The sequence below is a fragment of the Bos grunniens genome, chromosome 12, assembly GCF_055505025.1.
Source record: "Bos grunniens cultivar Pamir isolate PY7600 chromosome 12, Bosgru_T2T1.0, whole genome shotgun sequence".
NCBI classification, from domain to species: domain Eukaryota; kingdom Metazoa; phylum Chordata; class Mammalia; order Artiodactyla; family Bovidae; genus Bos; species Bos grunniens.
Genome location: NC_141176.1, coordinates 32134682 through 32155879, shown reverse-complemented (window position 1 = coordinate 32155879; position 21198 = coordinate 32134682). Strand labels below are relative to the sequence as shown.

General features: G+C 36.6%; 1 protein-coding gene and 1 pseudogene across 39 annotated transcripts in view; one reads left to right on the top strand and one right to left on the bottom strand.

The window, feature by feature from the left end:
- PAN3 (poly(A) specific ribonuclease subunit PAN3) overlaps window positions 1-21198 on the top strand; it is a 123498-nt gene that overhangs the window by 29633 nt on the left and 72667 nt on the right. For 18 of the 39 annotated variants that reach the window (XR_015138153.1, XR_015138158.1, XR_015138155.1 and 15 more), the window contains exon 5: window positions 15118-15279. The exons of the other annotated variants lie outside the window; for them this stretch is intronic. Coding sequence is in view for 12 of the 18 variants with exons in the window: in XM_086329574.1 (XP_086185700.1) it covers window positions 15118-15279 (162 nt within the window). In the remaining 6 variants the exon portion in view is untranslated. The remainder of the gene's footprint in view (window positions 1-15117; window positions 15280-21198) is intronic. 39 annotated transcript variants of the gene reach the window in all.
- Window positions 1371-9824, bottom strand: LOC147361619 (centromere-associated protein E-like; annotated as a pseudogene).

Below are 21198 nucleotides of genomic sequence, written 5' to 3'. Positions count from 1 at the left end.
CTTGCTGCTGCTGCTGCTAAGTCGCTTCAGTCGTGTCTGACTCTGTGCGACTCTAGAGACGGCAGCCCACCAGGCTCCCTGGTCCCTGGGATTCTCCAGGCAAGAACACTGGAGTGGGTTGCCATTTCCTTCTCCAGTGCGTGAAAGTGAAAAGTGAAAGTGAAGTCGCTCAGTCGTGTCTGACTCCTAGCGACCTCATGGACTGCGGCCTACCAGGCTCCTCTGTCCATGGGATTTTCCAGGCAAGAATACTGGAGTGTGGTGCCATTGCCTTCTCCATTAAGCTTTCTTAAATTTGGGTAAATAATATTTCAGACTACTCCTAAGATCTTACTCAGTAGAGCTTAAAAATATGTTTCTGTGTGTCTGTATAACTCCTGCTGTGCTACATTTGATATGATTTGGATTACTTTTTACCCAGCAGTGTCCTCTATTTTCATCTTCTCAACCTATGTATGATTTCTGTATTGACTGCACAAGTTAAAAGGTCTTTTTCATTTACAGATGTTTACCTGCCCATGAGTCTTTAATAATGACTGACTGTTTTTCCATAGACCCACTTTCTATAGACCTAGTCACCATTCCATCCTATATATAACTGGCTTTATTTAAGCAATGAAAATGGAAGGGACCTAATATATTACTGTGAAAAGCCTACAGGTACTGATAATGAAGGCAGGATAAAATGCAACATGATCTTTGAGGTTGACTTGGTTTTGCTTTTGATTTTTAAATCTTTTACTCATGGAGAAAATTGATTGGAGTCCAATTTATAATCATTTGTAGTTTTAGATTTACTGTTCTAAATTAATTAGGTGTAGAAGCCTTTGAAGTCCAGGTGTGTTAACACACCTGATTAATAAGTTAAGTAGAAGTAGTTCCCTTTGTCTATACGGAAATTAGCTAATTTTAAATATTTGATTTTAAATATTCAAATGGTTTTAATCAGTTAGTCTATTTTTTTCCAGTGGGTTTAGATTAACCACTGATGGTTAATGTAAATGTAATCATATATTTAGTTCTCATAATAACAAATATGCTAAGCCACCAGGATATTTAATTAATTGAGGGAAGACCTTTGTGAATCAGAGAGGTTTTTTTTTTCCCTTCAGTAACTTTAAAGCATGTAAATAAATAAAACTGTTCGACTTCTAAAGAATTACCACATTTAAGAAGAAGGTCTATTGCTATCACCATTCTAGATTATGGGAATTCGTTCCATTCCTTCATCTTCCAGTTGTAGTGGCAGAGTGGAAACTGAACTGAAATTAAGTTGGTTTGTGACATGACTGCAAGGGATAGACACATAAAGATATAAACACAGACACTTCCAAACATGGAATGCTGGGCCACCAGAAAAGTGGCAGAGTCTACTGAGTCCTGCACTCAGGCACATCTTTTCCTGACATGTGCCAAGGACCTGGCTGGGCATCCATGGTCTCCGCTTCAGAAATTTGTTCTTCTGTACAAAGGCCTAAACCTGAGTTACCAAAATAGCGAACTGGAGGAGGTACTGGCAAAGACTGCCATGTTGCTTAGTCATGTCCGACTCTTTGCGACCCCAAGGACTGTAGCCCACCAGGCTCCTCTGTCCATGGGATTCTCCAGGCAAGAATACTGGAGTGTGTTGCCATTTCCTTCTCCAGGCAAAGACTTTGATCAGTAATGAAAAAACCAAGATTTCGGTGACTCCTTTGGTACAGGATCTTGGACATTTGGTTCCTTGCATTGAGAAATATACAGTGTCTCTTTTTAGAGAGTGTCCCAGTCACTTTAGGAGACTTTGGATCAAGTTACTTCTTTGTGAACCTCTCTCTTAACTGCTCTCCTTCCATGTCTTGACCTCACTTAACAGTTCATTCTTTTGCTTTACTAGCTGTTCATTTTGCTGCTTTAACTTAGAAACTTCCTTTTCTAGCTGTATGTATTCACTTTTCAGAATAAGAGCTTTAGTGCTTTGTACAATGCCACTGCCACCTCCACAGGTTAAGGGTTTATTTGAAGGCTGAGTATCAATATGTTCTGATTCCATTGAGGTACCTTGGGCCTGTTGATGTCTTCTAAGATTTTCTCTCCATAGCCTTATAAGTTCTCTTTGATATTTTACAGTGGCTTTTGTTGAAGCAATTTCCTTTTCAAACTCCTTGACATTTTTCATCTTCTCCAGGTCTTATTTTCACCAGCTTCATTTTGAGATCTTCAGTTTCTTCTTTATAAGGCTTAGCTCTTAAAAAGCAGCTTTGTCCTGAAGTACTTGGATCTTTTGTTTTTTCCAAGGCATTCATTTGATTCATTAACTTGCCGTTGAAGTTTTGCTATTATGTCATCAGTCATCTCGAGTTCTTTCTGCATCATCATCATCTTGCCCTCCATATGCAGAGTACTTTCTTTAGCTTCCTGGAGTGATGTTTCCAGCTCTTGAATCTTCCTTGTGGCTTGCTGTGTAGCTCTTGATGTGACTTGAGGTTGCCTGTCTTGTGTAGGATTAACAGGGGCACCAGAGATCAGGGAGAGCTTCAAAGTTTAGTAGCTTTTAAATAGTTTTTCATTGTTCTCTTTCATTGATTTCAGATCATGCTCCCATTCTTTGGCTATGGTAGCATTTCTTTCTTCAGACTCTGTTAATTCATTCATTATAGCAGTTATTTTGTTATGATAGACGTTATTCACTTGGCAAATACTATCATTTTCTTTCCGGATGACATTTTTAAACTTTTCTATATCAAAATGAGCATTTCAGCGACTCTTCCAAAAACTGAGTCATTTCTTTTCTGTTACTTAGTACTTGCTGAAATTCAGTCTTTATGCTATGGAAATCACTTTCTGAGAAATCCTTGAGAATTTCTTCGATATGTAGATCCATGATCTGGCTCAATTTGAGGTCCCTTGATTCTCCAGGTGATAATGCCATAATCTTGTTGAAGGCGCTATATTTCCATTAGCAGTTCATTTTACTTTTCCATTTCATCAATAAAAGCCATTTCAAATTTATTGATGGATTCATGTTTTTCTTCCCTTGTCCTTGCAATATAGCTTAGCACATACTGAAGCTTCATCACGACTGTATGAAATTCCATGGAACACCTCTGGTTTACAGTAAGAAGTTTCTGGATTTGTTGGGTTTGTGGATATGGATGTGAGAAGTTCGCTTTTACTCTAATTGAAAGCTCTTTTTGGGTTTCAATTTCATTCTTATAAGTCAAGAGACAATCTATTTAAACATTCATAGTGATTATTCATCTCTGAGTATCTCTTCAGAAGCTCTTTTATCCTAAAGCACTTTTCTCTTAGGTTTCCTGTAAGGTGTTGGTTTCCATCACATATTTTTTTCATATTTTACCTCTTTGTGGTTCTGTTGATCCTTTTTCTGTAATTCATCTTTTGATTTATTTAAATCTTTTTGCATATTTGAAATCTGAGATATTTTTCTGAAACTCTCTCTGAATTTATCAATAATTTCTTGGTGTTCTTTCAAATGCATATGAACAATTTTTAGTTGTGTGTGTTTCCAGTTCTCTAACTATGGTTCCTTGCAAGTCTGCCTTGAGTAGGTCTCTCCAGTTTGAGAGTCTCTTCCACTCTCCTTCAGTTCAGTTCAGTTCAGTCGCTCAGTCTTTGCAACCCCATGAATCGCAGCACACCAGGCCTCCCTGTCCATCACCAACTCCCGGAGTTCACTCAAACTCACGTCTATCAAGTCTGTGATGCCATCCAGCCATCTCATCCTCTGTTGTCCCCTTCTCCTCCTGCCCCCAATCCCTCGAAGCATCAGGGTCTTTTCCATTGAGTCAACTCTTCGCATGAGGTGGCCAAAGTACTGGAGTTTCAGCTTTAGCATCATTCCTTCCAAAGAACACCCAGGGCTTATCTCCTTCAGAATGGACTGGTTGGATCTCCTTGCAGTCCAAGAGACTCTCAAGAGTCTTCTCCAACACCACAGTTCAAAAGCATCAATTCTTTGGTGCTCAGCTTTCTTCACAGTCCAACTCTCACATCCATACATGACCACTGGAAAAACCATAGCCTGGACTAGACGGACCTTTGTTGGCAAAGTAATAATCTCTGCTTTTTAATATGCTATCTAGGTTGGTCATAACTTTCCTTCCAAGGAGTAAGTGTCTTTTAATTTCATGGCTGCATCACCATCTGCAGTGATTTTGGAGCCCCCCAAAATAAAGTCTGACACTGTTTCCACTGTTTCCCCATCTATTTCCCATGAAGTGATGGGACCAGATGCCATGATCTTCGTCTTCTAAATGTTGAGCTTTAAGCCAACTTTTTCACTCTCCTCTTTCACTTTCATCAAGAGGGTTTTTAGTTCCTCTTCACTTTCTGCCATAAGGGTGGTATCATCTGCATATCTGAGGTTATTGATATTTCTCCTGGAAATCTTGATTCCAGCTTGTGCTTCTTCCAGCCCAGCGTTTCTCATGATGTACTCTGCATATAAGTTAAATAAGCAGGGTGACCGTATACAGCCTTGACAAACTCCTTTTCCTATTTGGAACCAGTCTGTTGTTCCATGTCCAGTTCTAACTGTTGCTTCCTGACCTGCATATAGAGGTTCTCCCTTTCTTTCATTACAGATTTCATTTCTTCAAGGTTTTCATGAAGCTTCTGAGCCAAATTTAAGTTCTCCATTTCTATTTTATTCATGGTTAAGCTCTGGACCTTAAATTCTTTCTTCAGTTGCTCAATGTCACACATTTTTTTCTGTGTTTCACTAATTTCTTCTTTTAACTTAGAAAGTCGCTGTTCATTTGCTTTCAGTTCTTGGACCTTTTCTTGTAATTTAGCATTTGAGTTTTCTAAATCCACTTGTATATTTGATATTTCTTCTGTCTTCTCAGAGACTATCCCATTGAGTTTATCAGTAATTTCCTGGTGCTCCTTCAGATGCACCTGAGCTGTTCTTAGTTCCTCTTGTTTTTCTGGGTCTTTAGCTTTTGTTTCTCTGAGGCTTTCCCTGAGTTGATCTCACTCCGTTTTGAGGGTTCCCTCCATTCTTCTTAGGTCATCTCTTTCCTTAGTAACAGATTTTATTTCTCCAACATTTTCATCAAGTTTCTGAATCAACTTTAAGTTCTCTATTTCTGTGCTTTCCAGGACTGAATTCTGGGTCTCTAATTGCTTCTTCAGTTGCTCTGTTTGATACATATTTTCCCTGAGATCATTTTTTACCTTAAGAAGTTGATGTTTTTTCTCCTAAAGTTCTTGGATCTGTGCTTTTAAGGCAGTATTTATGTTTTCTCATTTCATTTGGATATTTGATATATCATCTATCTTCTCTGAAACAATTCCTCTGAGTTTATCTATAGTTTTTTGGTGCTCGTTTATATTCATTTGGGCAATTCTTAGCTCCTCTCATTTTTCCAGGTCTCTACTTGTTTCTCTTAGGTTTTCCTTGAGCTGGTCTATCTCTACTTTGAGAGTCTCCTCCGTATTCCTAAGGTCATCTCTTTCTTTTGTAACAGATCTTATTTCTGTAAGATTTTCATGGAGTCTCTGAGTTAACTTTATGTTTTCCCATTCTGTATTTTCTAGAGTTGACTTTTGGGCCTCAAGTGGCTTCCAGTTTTCCATTTCACATATTTTTTCCCAAATCTCACTGACATCTTTCATCTCAAGACATTGATGTTCTTCTTCCCGAAATTCTTGAATCTTTGCCTGTAAGTCCGCATCTGAATTCCCTAAGACTCTCTGGATATTTGTTCCTTGATCTGTCTTCTCTGAACTATTCCTTGCATTAATGGTTTCTTGGCACTCCTTCAGAAGCATGTAAGTAGCTTTCTGCTTTGATTTTCAGTTCTTCAGCTACAGTTTCTTTAGTGTTTTCTTTGAGTTGGTGTCTTTACTTTTGAAGGGCCTCCTGTACCCTTTCCAGTCCATCTCTTTCCTTAATTACGGTTTTTAATTCTTCTTGACTTGCCTGAAGTTTTTCAGTCAACTTGAGCCTCTTGCTTTCTATTCTTTGTAGTGATGAATCTTTGGCTTTGAGCTGTTCCTTTAACTGTTCCAGTTCACTCCTTTTTTCCAGAATCTCACTGATTGCTTTGATGGTAATAAACTGTTTCTCATAAAGCTCTTGCATCTTTTTCTGTAATTCATTTGCTGTTTCTAATTCCTGTTGAATGCGTGATATTTTAGTTTCTCTTTCTGATAGATCCACTCTCAGTTTACCAATAATTTCCTCTTGTTCTTTCAGGTGACAGTGAGCAACTCAGTTTCTAATTATTAGCTGCAATTTCTCTTGGAGTTGGTTCTTTTCAGATTGAAGAAACTCTTGTAGCCTCTGCAGGTCAGCTGTCTCTCCTTAGCCACAGTTTTCACTTGATCATGACTTTCTTGAAGTCTTTCAGACAGTTCGAGCTTTTCCATTTCTAGCTTTAGTAGTGTTGAGTCTTTGACTTTGAATTACTCCTTCAATTGCTCCATCTCATTCATTATTTTCTTAGTCTCACTGTCTTTTTCTTTCATATTGAAGGACTGTTCTTGTTTGTCTTGAGATGCTTGGATCTTTTCCTTTAGCTTTTCTTGAACTTCTGCTAGTTTTTCACAGGTCCTAGAAAGCTCTTCTTTCTTAATGGTATGGTTCTTTTCTTGTGCAACAATATCCTGTTGTTTTTTAAGTTCGTTTCCAAGAATTCTTAATTCTTCCTGGTTTTCAATGGTCATTTCAACATTTTCTCTTAGGTCAAGTCTTCAGTTTTTCCTTTTCTGCTGTAATACTCTAACATTTGTTGCAGTTCATCGTTCTCTGTTGCTCAGTTAGCTCATTATCCTCAGCATCTACAATCAGAGCTTGGGTTTTTTTGGTTTCCAAATTTTGGCTTTTATCTATGCCAACCATCTTTTCCTGAAATTCATTCCTAGTTTCTCCTAAGTTTTCCTCTATATGCAAATTCTTGCAAGTTTCCTCAGAAATTTTCATTTTTAGCATGTTAATTGTTTCTTGGTGTTGTTTCTAAGACTCAGGAGCATTTCGTAGTTGTTCCTGGATGTCTATATTCATGTTTATAATACCCTGAATGTCAGTTTTGAGTTGGTCCCTCTCAATTTGTAGGCTCTCTTGGAGTTATTTTTGATCATCTTTTTCTTGGGTTAAGGTTTTTACTTCTAAGGTTTGTTGAAGTTTCTCAGTAATCAGTGTTTTTTCCTTTTCTACAGTGTGCAGCCTAGAATCTCTACTTTCTAATTGTTCCTTCAGCTCTTCCACTTCCTTTAATCTTTCTTGATTCTCAGTTGTTTTTTGCTGAAGTTCTTGGATTCTGTGAGAGAGGTCTGTCTTCAAAGCCTCCAAATCTAAACCAAGTTCTTGAGCTTCTTTAGAGAGATTTCCTATTTCTTGATTCAGTTTTGTATTCTCTTCAAGGACCTTCTTATTATACTTTTGCTCAGATTCAATAGGATGATTTTTAACATCTTGGAATTCCTGAACAGTGCTTTCGCAACTCAACTGGGAAGTTAGTAGGTCATTTTTAGTGTTCCCAATTTCTTCAAGTAAACCTTGAATTCTACTTTCCTTATCAACTACTTCAGAAGACAATTTGTCTTTTTCTAATGTTACTGTATAGAGCTCTTCAGATTTATCATGTATCTTTTTCCTTAGCATTTCTATTTCTGAAGGTCAGGATTTCAGTTCTGACAGCAAATTAACTTCATTATGCAAAGCTTCATTTTCTTCAACTGCTTTATTCAGTTCTTTCTGCAGATTGGTTATTTTTCTTTCCAATTCTATATTAGAGAGCAAATCTTTTGAATTTTGCCATCTATAAGGGAGGTGAGTTTTGTTATTTCACTGAAACCATCTATAAGGGAGGTGAGTTTTGTTATTTCACTAAGAGAAGATTGTAATTCATTCTCCAGATCAACTTGGATTTTCTTTTTCACCTCCAGCTGACTTTGATACAACTGCATATGATTTTCCATCTGCTTGCATGTACTAGCAAATTCTTATATTTTCTCTTTCAGCTTTAGATTTTCACTTCTAAGGAATGCTGATTCTCTTGGCATCAAGAGTTTTGACATCAAGCAGAGTGTGTTTCATTTGTTTCATTGTTGTAGATCTTCAATGTTTTCCAATGAGTATGACAAGTCCATTTTCATACGGTTCTGACTTCTGAGAGTCTGTATATTCCTGTAGCATCTTAATCTGGTCTTCCTTTAAGCAGCTCTACTTTTGAACTTAGTTCGTTCTCTTGATCTTTCTCTGCTTTTCTTTCTAGAGCTTCAAATTCATCCAAATCATTCTTTTCTCTTAATTTCAATTCCATTTCTTCATTTTCTCTTCTTAATTGTTCATAGTCTAATACCAGGTCATCGTAGTTAGCACGAAGTGAATTTACTTTCTTAAGTTTTCTTGACTTAGTAGCTTTGTTGCTGGATTCCATTCTATCTCAGTTAATGTATCAAGAGTGTTACTGAAAATATCAGACTGAACAGAGAGATTCATCAGTTTCTTCTAAACTTACAGCAGCCTTTTGTGTTTTTGTTGTCATGCTCATTGGCATATTAAATTTATTTATGTAGTTTGAGTCCTTCATTTTGTTAACTTTCCCAACGCACCAAGGGACTTTTTGGGTTTTTTTAGCCTTTAATTCTTGTGATACTAAGGAAGAAGAGGTCACCAGCATCCTTGTTAGGTTTTGAATTTTCTCAATGTGGACTTTTTGAAGTAGGTTGTCTTCTTCCAAGAGTTGGGCCAGTTGGTCTTTTTCCTTTGCCTGGGCTCAAGTCTCTAAAGAAACCTCCTCTAATTTGCTTTTTAAGATCCATTATTTCTTTTCTATATCTTTTCAAGAGAGCTTCATCACTTGATACCTTGTTAACATAAGGATTATTCTTTATATATTTGGCAGTGCTGGCAAACTGGAGAGTAATAAGGGTTTCATCAAAAGACACAAGCGTAATCGTGCAGATTGTATGTGTTTTTGCATTTCCTCCCAAGGAATTCTGGAGAATTCATGTTAATTTGCTGTCTCGATAATTTATGAAACCATCAACTTGTCCATCGCTAAGTTTCTTGATCACTTGTCCCAAAATAAATAAGCTTTGATTTATATTATAGCCTTCTTTGAGTCACAGACCTTCAGCACTGTTTGAGCAGCCCTTTCACTGCCTGCAAGATCAACCAAATTCAAATGGGACACTTTGACAGATCCTTCAGAATTAGAAGGTTCACCTTTCTCTCTGCTTTCCAAAATCATTCTAAAAATGGTGTGAGAACAGACTACTTCTTTGATTCAGTTTTGTAATTCCATAATGCCTGTTCTTTTCTCCTTTTGTGATCCACTTCAAAGCCATTTCTAATGTATAAACAACTTCTATGAGGTCATCCACATACACATTCCTGTTGAAGTCTTCCCGAATTATTAAAGGCTTCATTTTTTGAGTATCACAATGTAAGTCTGTAATGATTTCATTGTATATCTCCATGTGAGACACATAAGAGAAATTCCCTACAGGAAACTTCTTAATTTTCTGGAAAGTGTCATGAATTGCCCTGAGTGTTACTCCCAAATACTCTTGTGAACCCATCGTAGTATATGTTTTTCCTGAAGCAGTCTGCCCATAGGCAAATATAGTACCATTTTAGCCTTGGATGGCAGAATCTATGATTAACAGCACAATTTTCTTCATACACATTTTTAGTTGTTCCATTACTATGAAAGACAATCAAAATTAAAGGATTTACTCCCATCAACTTGATAAATTGTATTATTGTCAGTTTTCCAGTAAACTTGAGTATCTTTTCCAAGCGCTGCTTCTCTGCTATTGAGCAGTCGAACCTGCATGCAGACAGCTACGGCTCCTTCCTTAGCCATCCTGCCTGGTTGGATCCCAGGGAATAGAGAAGAGGTTTTAAAAGAGAAATGAAAGTTGGTTTTCAAGTAAAGGCACAGTAAATTCTAGACCAGAGGTTTTTGTTAGTGGACCTCAGACTCTTAGGAGTGGCACAAGGTAGGTTGCTGAGTTGTTACTGCATGCAAAAGTCAATGAGCTAATAGTTCATTAAATATTGTCTGAAGGGAGATAATATTTCATACATGTGTACTACTGTTTTCAAAGTATGTAAACATGTTCTGAGTAATAAAATGTAAATTGTTGAAAAGGGTCATTCATCATAACTTTAGGTAAATCATCCTTCATTATTTCCGAGTATAAATAGTGAAAGCACAGTTATTCTGTTTTTGAGATTCTTAAAATTCAGAGTGTTGGAAACTTTGTCCTAGGATAGCATTGATTTCTCTAGTTTATTATTATTTAATTTGTTTCTCTAGCAATTAGATGGTGATACATAATATAGATTATGATATATAATAATAAGACCTGTAAAGTGTCATAGAGATGATGCTGTTTTGCAGTTTTACCTAAAGAATTGTGCTCTGAAAATTGGTCTGTAAACACATTTTCTATACAAGCAGTGGTATTTATAGATTTTTCTTTTGCTAGACTGTAAAATTTTTAGGAGGGGAGAATAGATCTTATCATTGTGTTTCTAGGGAGGGCAAAAATATTTATGCTGCAATGTTAAGTGAATGAACTAAAAAAAGGTGCGTGTGCATTTAAGTTTTTGAAATAAAACAGTTCTAAAAATTAGCTTTTATTGTTGTTTCTTTTGATGTAGTCTGGAGACTTTTTTATTAAGAATAAGAGTGGACTTCCTTTAGTCCTAAACCACTGGACCAGGACCAGAAGTTTTGAAGGGCCAGGGCTTTGTGGGTTATCAGTAATGGCCTTGAAGGCTCTGAGTATTTAGGACAAGGTAGGAGTTGGGATGTTAATTAACTACTTGAACTCCTATTGTTTTTTGGGTGGGGTGGGGGGACCTGGATTTCTTTTTTACTATGAGCTGTTACTTATCCAAATCTTTCCCTGACATTCTCCAGAACTTTATTATTGGAAGGGTGGTCACCACACTAGTAGCAGTACTAGGAGTCCCAGGAGCTTTTTAGAAATGCGGAGTCTCATGCTTCATTCCAGGCCTTCTGAGTTAGAATCTTCATTCTAACAAGATCCCCAGAATATTCCTTCCCTGGTGGCTCAGCTGGTAAAGAATCCACCTGCAATGCAGGAGTCTTGGGTTCCACCCCTGGGTTGGGAAGATCCCCTGGAGAAGGGAATGGCTACCCAGTCCATTCTGGCCTGGAGAATTCCATGAAACGTATAGTCCAAGGGATCACAAAAAGTAGGACATGACTGAGCAACTTTCACTTTCAGAATGTTCTGTGTGTTCATGACAGTTGAGGAGTGCTAGTCTCCAACTTTTTCTTCTTGAAACTCCAACTTTTTCTTCTTGAAAACTTTTGTTCAAGCCCTAAGTTATTTTTTAAGTGCCCAATAAAATAGGGTAAAACTATTTTCAACTATCTTATTGTGCTGTTTATTCAGATTTTGTGAAGAATGACAAAAATCAGTCACTTGTAGTGAATCTTGAGACTTAAAAGTAAAAATTGTATGTATTAGAGAAAGAGACAAGGTGTATGTTCTACAGGATATTTTATCATAGGAACAAAAAGAGATTGGGAATTTTGATGTTTAAATGTTGACCTGTGCTTAGTGGCTCAGTCATGTCCGACTCTTTGCTACCCCGTGGACTGAAGTCCACCAAGCACTTCTGTCCATGGGGATTCTCCAGGCAAGAATACTGGAGTGGGTAGCCTTTCCCTTCTCCAAATGCTGACCTACTAGGAGGTAAAGCAGCAGAGCTACTTACTTAACAATAGCACATGACATTTCAGAGTGCTTCCCTTTCATAGTAACTAGCAGACTGGACTGGCAGGAGGCTGTCAAGAGTGGAGATCAACCAGGAAGCATACCTTTTTATTTGACCATCACGTTCTCAAGATTGGTTTTGGAAAGGATTACTGGAACCTAAGGGAAAGAGAAGGGGAGTTGTGCTTCTGTTTGCTCTGGGGGAGGGGTTTGGATCTTGTAGGACACTCAAGCGGCAAAATAATGTTTCCCATAAAATTGTGTTTGGCCTTTATTTCCTCATCTTCCATTAGTCTTTTCTATTTCCCGTAGCCCCTTAACTTTCATTTAATCCCTATAGTTGCTTTTAAGCTAGCAGCCCTTTCCCCAGCCAACCCTTCACCTCTGTTTCCATTGCAGTTTCCTTTAGCTCCCGTGGTCCTACATCAGTGGTCCTCAGATGTGGACAGTTTTGTCCCCCTGCTCCTATGGAACATCTGAGATATTTTTGGTCACGACTAGGGTAGATGCTGGTAAAAGGCCTACAGTGGTCCAGGACAGCCCTCCCCAGCAGAAAATTACCCAAAGTCTGTATTGCTGAGTTTGGGAAACCCTAACCTGGATTATAGCCGGAGTCCATGAATTTGTCTGTGCCTTTTTAATTCTCATTCACAAGCTTTCAAGAGTTCCCCCATGGAATGAAGTCCAAACTCCTTGGCAAGTGATAGAAAACAATTCATAATTGTTTTAAAAATTGCTTTCAAGCCTCATCTTTTGCTCTCATGGTTGGCCCTTTATTAATGATAGATTGAAAACTTGTAGTTTTCTCTTAATTAACAACACAGTTCCTATATGCTTCCTCAAGTGCATTTTTCCCAGCCTATAATACATCTTTTTCCCTAGCTCACTCTGTTTTGTTTTGTTTTGTTTTTTTTTTTCCTATCTAGACACACTCCTCCTCCAACACTGCTCAGGCATTCATCCTCTCTGTGACGGCTTCTTTGTCTCTCTTCTTTTGGTACCTTGATTACATGTGCATTTTTAATATCACAGTGAGTGTTCAGTTTGCACAACTTTGTTACCTACTAGGTTATGTCCTCTTTTGGAGGGAAAGGTGTGTGTTGTAGTCATCCTTGTATTCCAAGTACTTGGAATAGTTCTTGATACAAAGTAGGCTCTCAACATGCTTTGTTGAAAATACATTTTCCTTCAAGGGATAAGTAATAGTTCAGATACTTTGGAAATAGATGGGACTTTACCATAATTTATGTTATCTGTGATGGGACTTCTGTCTGTAATGTTACTGCTTTTGTATTGTGTTTCTTGACTTTGTGCTTTGTATTGCTGCCATCTCTTTCAGGTGTCTTTTGTTGCTTATAATGGTATTTAAATGGTATCAGTACCCTAGATCTTTTCATTCAGTATCACATGGAAAGTTTACTTTTGAATTAGACTTTGTATGTGAAGTCACTCAGTCATGTCCGTCTCTTTGTGACCCCATGGACCGTAGCCTACCAGGCTCCTCCGTCCACGGGATTCTCCAGGCAAGAATACTGGAGTGGGTTGCCATTTCCTTCTCCAGGGGATCTTCCGGACCCAGGGATTGAACCCTGGTCTCCCGCATTGCGGGCAGACTGCTTTAACCTCTGAGCCAGGGAAGCCCTTTAATCCCTGGCTATTTATGGAAGAACTTAAATCTGTAATGACACAAGTTTGGTGATTTCTTCTACCCAAGAGAAAAGGCCTTGGGCTAATTAAAAGTTTTGGGCGTGATGGGATGGAGGGAGAGGAATAATGAATTCCTCTTTGGAAAAATAAACATATGAGAGCTGTTGGGGAGGGAGAATCATACATCGGATTCATTTAAACCTTTTTTCTATATTGCTTAATGAACTACCGTAAGAATAAATTTCACTAAAGTAGTAACTGGATCAAAAACAAGTCTGGATTTATGAAGGATCTAAATAACAAAAGAACATATAAAGCAATAATTCTCTTGCTTTCAAATGTGTGACTGGAATTTGGGTGTCCTTATATAGATCCTGCTTGACAGGTTGTGATTTTGTTTAAATAAATATTCTTTGATATGTTGAACTTTTTTGATCAGGTACTTTTTAGCCCAATTTCTAAAATACAAATTTTAAATTAGTGGCTTAATTTAGAAGGCTTAATTAAGGCTGTATTATTTTTGCTGTATGTCAAAGCCTTATTTGTTGTGAGCGATGTTATTAGAAGTAACTTGCTTTAAAATTCTTTCATTTGTAATTTGGTTCTGAAGAGTATATTTCTATTCTCATTCACAAAAGTTGTCTGTGATGTCAACACAGAGAGTAATTGAATTGGCTCAAGATTGCACAGAGGTGGAATTATTGTGGCTTCATGAAACTTTACCCACTGCTGTAATTATTGGGTAGATGGGTAGTCTAGTTGCTTTTCTAAGTTTAATTTTTGAAGAAAATTAATTTTAACTATTTACTTCTGCAGTCTTGAGACAGAACAATGAGTAAAGACAGATTTTAAGTTTTAAATTAGATACCTTCCCAAGAAAATATGTTTTTTTCCTTAAAGGAAAAAAAATGGCAGTTTCTCTTTAAGATGCAATTTAGTATAGATCTGCTATAATTAAAAGAGGGAAGATGGTGGAAACCGTTATTAACTATATAAAAAACCCTGCCAACCACTATTAAAATTATTTACTACCTTTATTATAATATTATCCAATGACTCTTGCCCTTATTAGATGGTTTATTTAGTATCAATCTGTTCAAATTACTGAGATTTATAAGACCACTGAAATTTGTGTATTTTTTTAAGGTCTGAGATTATTTCTTTTCATTGAGTACAAGTTGAAGAACGCCTTATAACAGATCAATTGGTACTCTGCCCTAGTTTTATTTTTAAAAATTAAAAAAAACCCAAAAAGTCCATTCCTTAGAAATTGGCTGCTTCTTTTAAGTGAGTGATTCTCAGTAGGAAATAAGGTAGTGAGATGGGGAGCAGAAAAAGATACAGCATGAAGAACTTTTTTAACTGTATTTTGTGCCCTTGAAGCCATTTCTTCATATTGCATTGAGCATAGGTAAGTGCCAGTGGAAAAAATTTGGAAAGCATTTACTTTGCTGATAAGTTAATTTCTGTTCATTAAAGTCTTAATAAACTCAGATTATAATGGATTTCACTAAAACATCTGTTGTTTTCTGTAATATTGTTGTTAGGACTGTGGGTTCTTTTGGAGATGTGTGTATTCTGGGGTGGGGATGGGGAATGGTGGGTGGGGCTTTTAAGGATGTTAGAGGGAGTGTCTCAGTAATTGTACTTGTTTCCTAGTCCACCATTCCTGATACCTTCTGTGTGTTAGTTACTAGCTTAGATTAGTGTGGGGGTTGTTAGGAGTGGCTTGGTTTCTTTCCTTCTTTTTCCTAGCCAAGGAAGTATCGCCTGGGGATGCTGGAGGAGAGGCTAGTTCCGATGGGATCAAAGGCACGAAAAGCAAAGAACCCTATTGGCTGCCTTGCTGACAGGTGTAAATCAGGAGTACCCATCAATATGGTTTGGTGGAACAGAGTCACAGAAAACAATTTACAGGTAAAAATACTTTTTTTAGACATTTTTGAAAGTGAATATTTTGGCTGCTTTCTGTGTCTGTGTGGGGTGGTGGGTATGAGATTGGATGGCTTAGCTGATGTACTTAGGTTTTTTTTTTGACTGAAGTAAAATTAGTGGCCCATTAACTATGATTTTGTTTTGTGGCTTTTTTGCACTTTCTCTGCTTTTATGTTCCTATTCTTTTATTAAATTTAGTTTTTCCTGTTGGATTTTGTTAACAATGCAGTTTATTTTTAATACACAAAGTTGTTCAGGGTACTACATTAAAAAGTCATATTATAAAACTGATTACAGAAAATCTCATTTATTTGGAATCCGAATAACAGAAAGCTCTATGTGTTGTCTTTTTGTACATTTTTAACTAGATTAAAAATTGTGTCTACACAAGCTTGTCAAGTGTTGGCTCTGAAACCAACTTCAACAGTATGTTGTCATAGATGCATTTCAGTCTTTGCATTTTCTGTGCTAATGAAAATGAATTTTTATAACTCACAGGCTAGGTCTCATATGAGTGAATCTGAAGTACCCGCTGAATAGCTTGGATCATATTCCATTTTAATTTGGATTATAGTCTCATTTAAAGACGTTGGTAATTGTATAAAATGGATAGCTCTACTAATCAAAATTTCAGTTTGGCTGGAAGTAGAATATCTTTCATCCCAAACTCCCTGAGTAAGTGTATTGTTTTTCATATATTGCTAGCCAAAGTCTGTAACTCCACATATACACATCACACTCAGAAAGGGTATTACAAAGTTAACAACTTGGTTTTATTTCTGTCACCAGCTTTGTATTATGAAGAGGTTTCATAGTACTTTGGTCTGTTTAATGTTAATACCATATCAGTGTCTGTACTGCCTTGGGCACAGAAATAAAAGTTATCCTGAAAATACTGCACATGTCACTGATACTTTGGTAGTGTTTTTTCTAAATATAAGGAAAAATAGGAAAGTGGCAGGGGGGTCCACATAATCAAATACTTAAAATCTTCAGTGGAAAGTTTGGGATATGTCAATTGTGAATAAGAATATAGTTTACTGAATTTTTGTTTTTGAGATCAGGAGAGGATTTGATGTGGTTAGTGTTAGAATTAGTCTTCAGTTTTAAAAAGAAAGCCTGAAAATAAATTGGGTCCCAATTTATGTTGGTTTCAGGGGACACATGGGTAATGCAGAGGCACGGCCACTTGACTGCCCCATCTGCCCACGGCTGTCCTTCCCCCTTATCTCAGTGGTAGTTTTGAGGTACCTCTTTTTAGCATAGCTTGAAAAATCATTAGGTTAGTATAAGAATATGTGCTAGCTAGAGTTATGCTTTATTTTTAATTTAAAAAGCTGGTGATAGATTTTGGAGAAGGAAATGGCAACCCACTCCAGTATTCTTGCTTGGAGAATCATATGGATGGAGGAGCCTGGTGGGCAACACCCGATGGGGTTTCGAAGAATCAGACATGACTGAGCAACTAACACACAGTTATAGATTTGCATTCAGTGTGTTAAAGACTGAATTGATGTTATCTGAATCTAATACTTCAAATACTAATAGTACTTTGTGCTTCAAATAGTTAAAATAGTTCTTTTTCTTTTTTTTCCCACTTTTAAGGGACATGAGGAATGCCTTATTAGCTTAGTCTGATGTTGGAGGGACAGTGGTACCTTACAGTATTAGTCATGTGGTGTCTATTACTGTCTTTGTGGATTCCTAGATTGAGTACCTGGTACTGTTTATTCAGAGAGCAAAGAGTATGTCAGTGAAGTTTTCTTTTCCATTGGAGTCTTTATCTTTTTTTGTTCTATAAGAAAAGTAGCTTACATAAATCAGTTCTATATGGATTCTTTTTAATTTTGTATGTTTGTTTACTTTTAGGTAGTTTAGATTTTTCACATATAAAAATCTTTATAGATATATTCATCTTTCCTGTTTCATTTGTTTCCTTTCTTTCAAAGCTTAAGTCTTCCAATCCTAAGGTCAGAAAAATATTTATTTGTATTTTATTTTAGAATTATAGTTGTGTTTTTTAAATGGTTACCTTGTGCCAGACACTGCACTAAGCTCTTTATGTATTTTGTCTCTTTTGGTCTCTTATTGGACAGTTGTTATTGTTAAGTTAAATATTTTTAGAGAAGCTAAGTAATGTTAAGGTTAAACAATGGTCAGTGGAGAAGCAGAAATTTGAAGCCATGTGTGTCAGGCTTCAGAATCTCTTCACATATGTGTAACATAGTTCTAGCTCTACTGCGTGTAGGCACGGAATGTAGCTTATGTGTGACTCCACCGTATTTGTAAGGTTCGTCTTTTTTCCCTCATGATTCATCTCTTTTTTTCTCGGTGACAGTTAACTTCACTGCCTTTCTTTCTGGAACTTTAGATATTTCTTTACATTTCCTTAATCTTGACCCAACATCTTTTTGGAAGACAGATTTTGGAAAAAGAAGTTTTTTTACTTCTGAAAACAAAACAAAAAACCAAACCAAACCCCAAACTAAACAAAAACCTAAAGTGACAACGAAAACTTCCTCTGAAAGTTTCTACCTGGATCATTCATAATTGCATTTGTTCTCCAATTCGAGTCCTGTGATTTTCCAGCCTTTTGCTACTTATATATTTTATTTTCTACCCAGAATCTTGTGATATTAAAGACTCTACTGAACACACAACATTTGTTAAACAGTGATTCTTCTAAAATACAGATTATACTAACTAGAGGATCAAAGAAACTGAAAATTTCGTATACTGTGGAGGTAGCTAATACGGAGCTATGGTGGAGGCTATATTTATTTTTCACATGGCTGTTTGAAATATTGATAATATCTATCTGATCTCCACTACTGCTTCTGTGGGGTTGAAATAGAGTCTAGTCTTTTCTCTGATTTCTTTGAAACCCATTTATCCCTTCCATGCTTGTAGTTTGGTGGATCAAAATTTTGCCAGAAATTTTTATATGTGGAGAAGAGAAAAACACTTGGTTGTAGGCAGGCCAAATCTTCAGTGACAGAGGGATACACATCTACATGCAAAGATACCAGAAGGCATCAAGACACCCTCAAAGTTTCAGAGGTCTCCTTAGTCACCACCCCCAGCGGTCTCACCCAGTACTTTGTACTGCAGGCCACCTTTTCATTTCAGTCTCTTTCCCTTGTGCATGCTTGACTCTCTTTCATCCTTGCTCTTTATGAGCTCCTGTTCTCGGCTCACTTGTTCTCTGCTCTGCCCTGTATTTAAGATTCTTAAATTTTTATTTGTATTATAACTGGACTTCTCAGTTCAAGACCCACATCTTGGTGCCTTCTGGTATCTTTGCATGTAGAGGTGTACCCCTTTGTCACTGAAGATTCGGCCTGCCTAAAACCAAGTGTGTTTTTTTCTTCTTCACATATACTGCTGCTTTATATTCTTTTTATATTCCTTCTTGAGTCAGTGACTTTATCATCATCCCAGTCATTGAGAGTACATAGCTTCATTTCTACCCTGTCATTTCCCATTTCTACCATTTATAATGAGGAGACTCCTCTGGGGTTTGACTACCCATTAATTGAAAGATGATACATTGGACAATTTACGTTTGCCATCATATTAAGGCTTTACCACAATAATGACATATTATCCCCCATTTAAAAAATATGTAAATTGCAACTTAGAAAAGGCTTATTGTTCTTACTGTAAGTGATAACACTTGGGATTCTTGCCCAGATCTATTAAATTTTAACTCCTGATATTTTCCTGCTATGTTGTCTGCCTGTAATCCCCATTCCTTAAAATTCCACAGTATCTTTTTCTTCCTTGCCTTTTTTTTTTTTTTTTTTTACTTTTACTTTAACACAGCTAACATAGTTTAATACCCTCAGTCTATTTTCTGGATAATTTTTTTAAATCCCTTCAGGATCTATTCTGTCTTTCTGGGCTGTCTCTCTTTACTGTCCACATACACTAAAATTCTAATCATATGAAATCTTTCATACCTCATATAATACAAAATACACAGCCAGTTCTCAGTTCCTTTTTATCTCTGTATTGCCGTTAGTTGAGCCTAAAAAAACTTTCCTCCCTTTTCCTTTTAAAGTATGCTACCTTTTCTGTAAATACTTGCTCAAACACGTTAAAAAAAAAAAAAAGTGGTTTTTTTTTGTTTTGTTTTGTTTTTTTTACTGTTTTCACAGTACTTGATGTTATTTAACTGCTATTTCGTTCTGTTTTAAACTTCTTCATCTGTTTGTCTTTTCCAACTGAATTATAAGTATGTGTGATTAGGCATATGTTTATTTTTGTACCCTTAAGGTATTCTGCTTGATTCTAAGTGTCACGTTTAATTTTCCTTTCTTAGGCAATATGTGAAATTTGTAGTAGTTTGAGAATTTTATGTGTTTTGAAAAATTGATCATCGGTTGTCTGGGATTTATAGCCACTGTATGTTACTATTATTTAATTATCATAATTGATTTAGAACATAGGGTGGTGATTTCTTTTACTATCTTAGAGGATCTTTTATTTTTTTAATTAAAAATTTAACATTATTGGTATATTCTTGATAGTTTTCAGTCTTTCAACCTGGTAGTGGTCTTATTTCTTGACAACGTTGTTGACAAAACTCTGTGTTTTTCTTATGGCCTCAGCTTGAACACCAAACAGGTGTTGTAGACGGAGGGTCAACCGAGACTCGGCATCAGCAGTTGTTTATTTCACTGAAGTCCAAGTTCACTTTCATCTTTCCTTAGTCTCTGTCCAGGTTGATTGCCCATTCCTCTGCCTGACCAATCTGTATGTGAAATTGAGATTTTTTTCATTTGCACTATGATTACACAGTTCAAAGGCCATTGTTCAGGATTGAAATATTTTATCACCTACCTTATAGAATTGTTGTGAGGATTCAAATTTCTATTTGAATCTATGGTTTGTATAGTAGATATTAAATAAGTGTTCATTCCTCCAGTTTGACCTCATCACTTCTAAATTTGGTGTTTGTTTCTATTTATTTATGGTGGTATTTGTCGTTTATATTCAGATATGCATGGCCTTATGGTATATATGGAAAGAGGCTGTGATATTGTGTCTTTTAAGAGTTATTTTGATGCTGATACACTTGAATAGTTAAAGTAATTCCTTTAAAAATGCTTTTTTGAAGGGTAACAGTGTGTTCCCAGCCTTCATATTATTAGATGTCAACTTGAATGAAAGGATGGGAAAGGTGTGATTTTATAAATTTCTCAGGGTATTGCATGCTAAGATTTACCTAAAAGTAACGATGTGTTACATAAAGTCATACTCATTTTGTCTTTGACTTTTGGAAATAGTGGGGTTATGAATCAAAAATTATTAATATTATTGTTATTTTAGCCTTACCCCTGAAGTGATGGAAATGAATGAAAGCTGTGGGACTGTTGGGTATATTAGTAGATTCATACTTGTCAATGTCTCTTTTGATGGTGTTTTTTCCCTTGTGGTCGGATTGAATGGTATTTATTTCTTGTGTTTAGTTTGTAAGAATGCTTACATTAAAATCTCTTGGCCTTCAAGTTCTGCTGTGAACTCTAGTTGCTTGTTACTGATGCTTTTACAACCCAGGGAGGTTTGGTAACTTACTGCATGTGCTTCAATCTTTAGTTACTGAGTTTGGTGTTATTTCAGGAGATTTCTAGTCTCATGCCCAGGAAATGGGATTCTTTGGGCTTTAGATGGAGTGGATTGAGATTTATGAGTGAGGCTTCAGTCTATCTAATCAGGATTCCTCAGGACTTTGAAAAGTTATAGAACTGTGAGATAGCTGAAATGACATGACAGTATGTGTTCTGCTTTCTGACCCACAGCCCATCCCAGATCCTCTTCTTTTTTCCTCTTCTTCTCTTCAGCTGCTATTCTAAACCTTTATCATTCACCTCACACCCATTCATCCTCTCTATCACT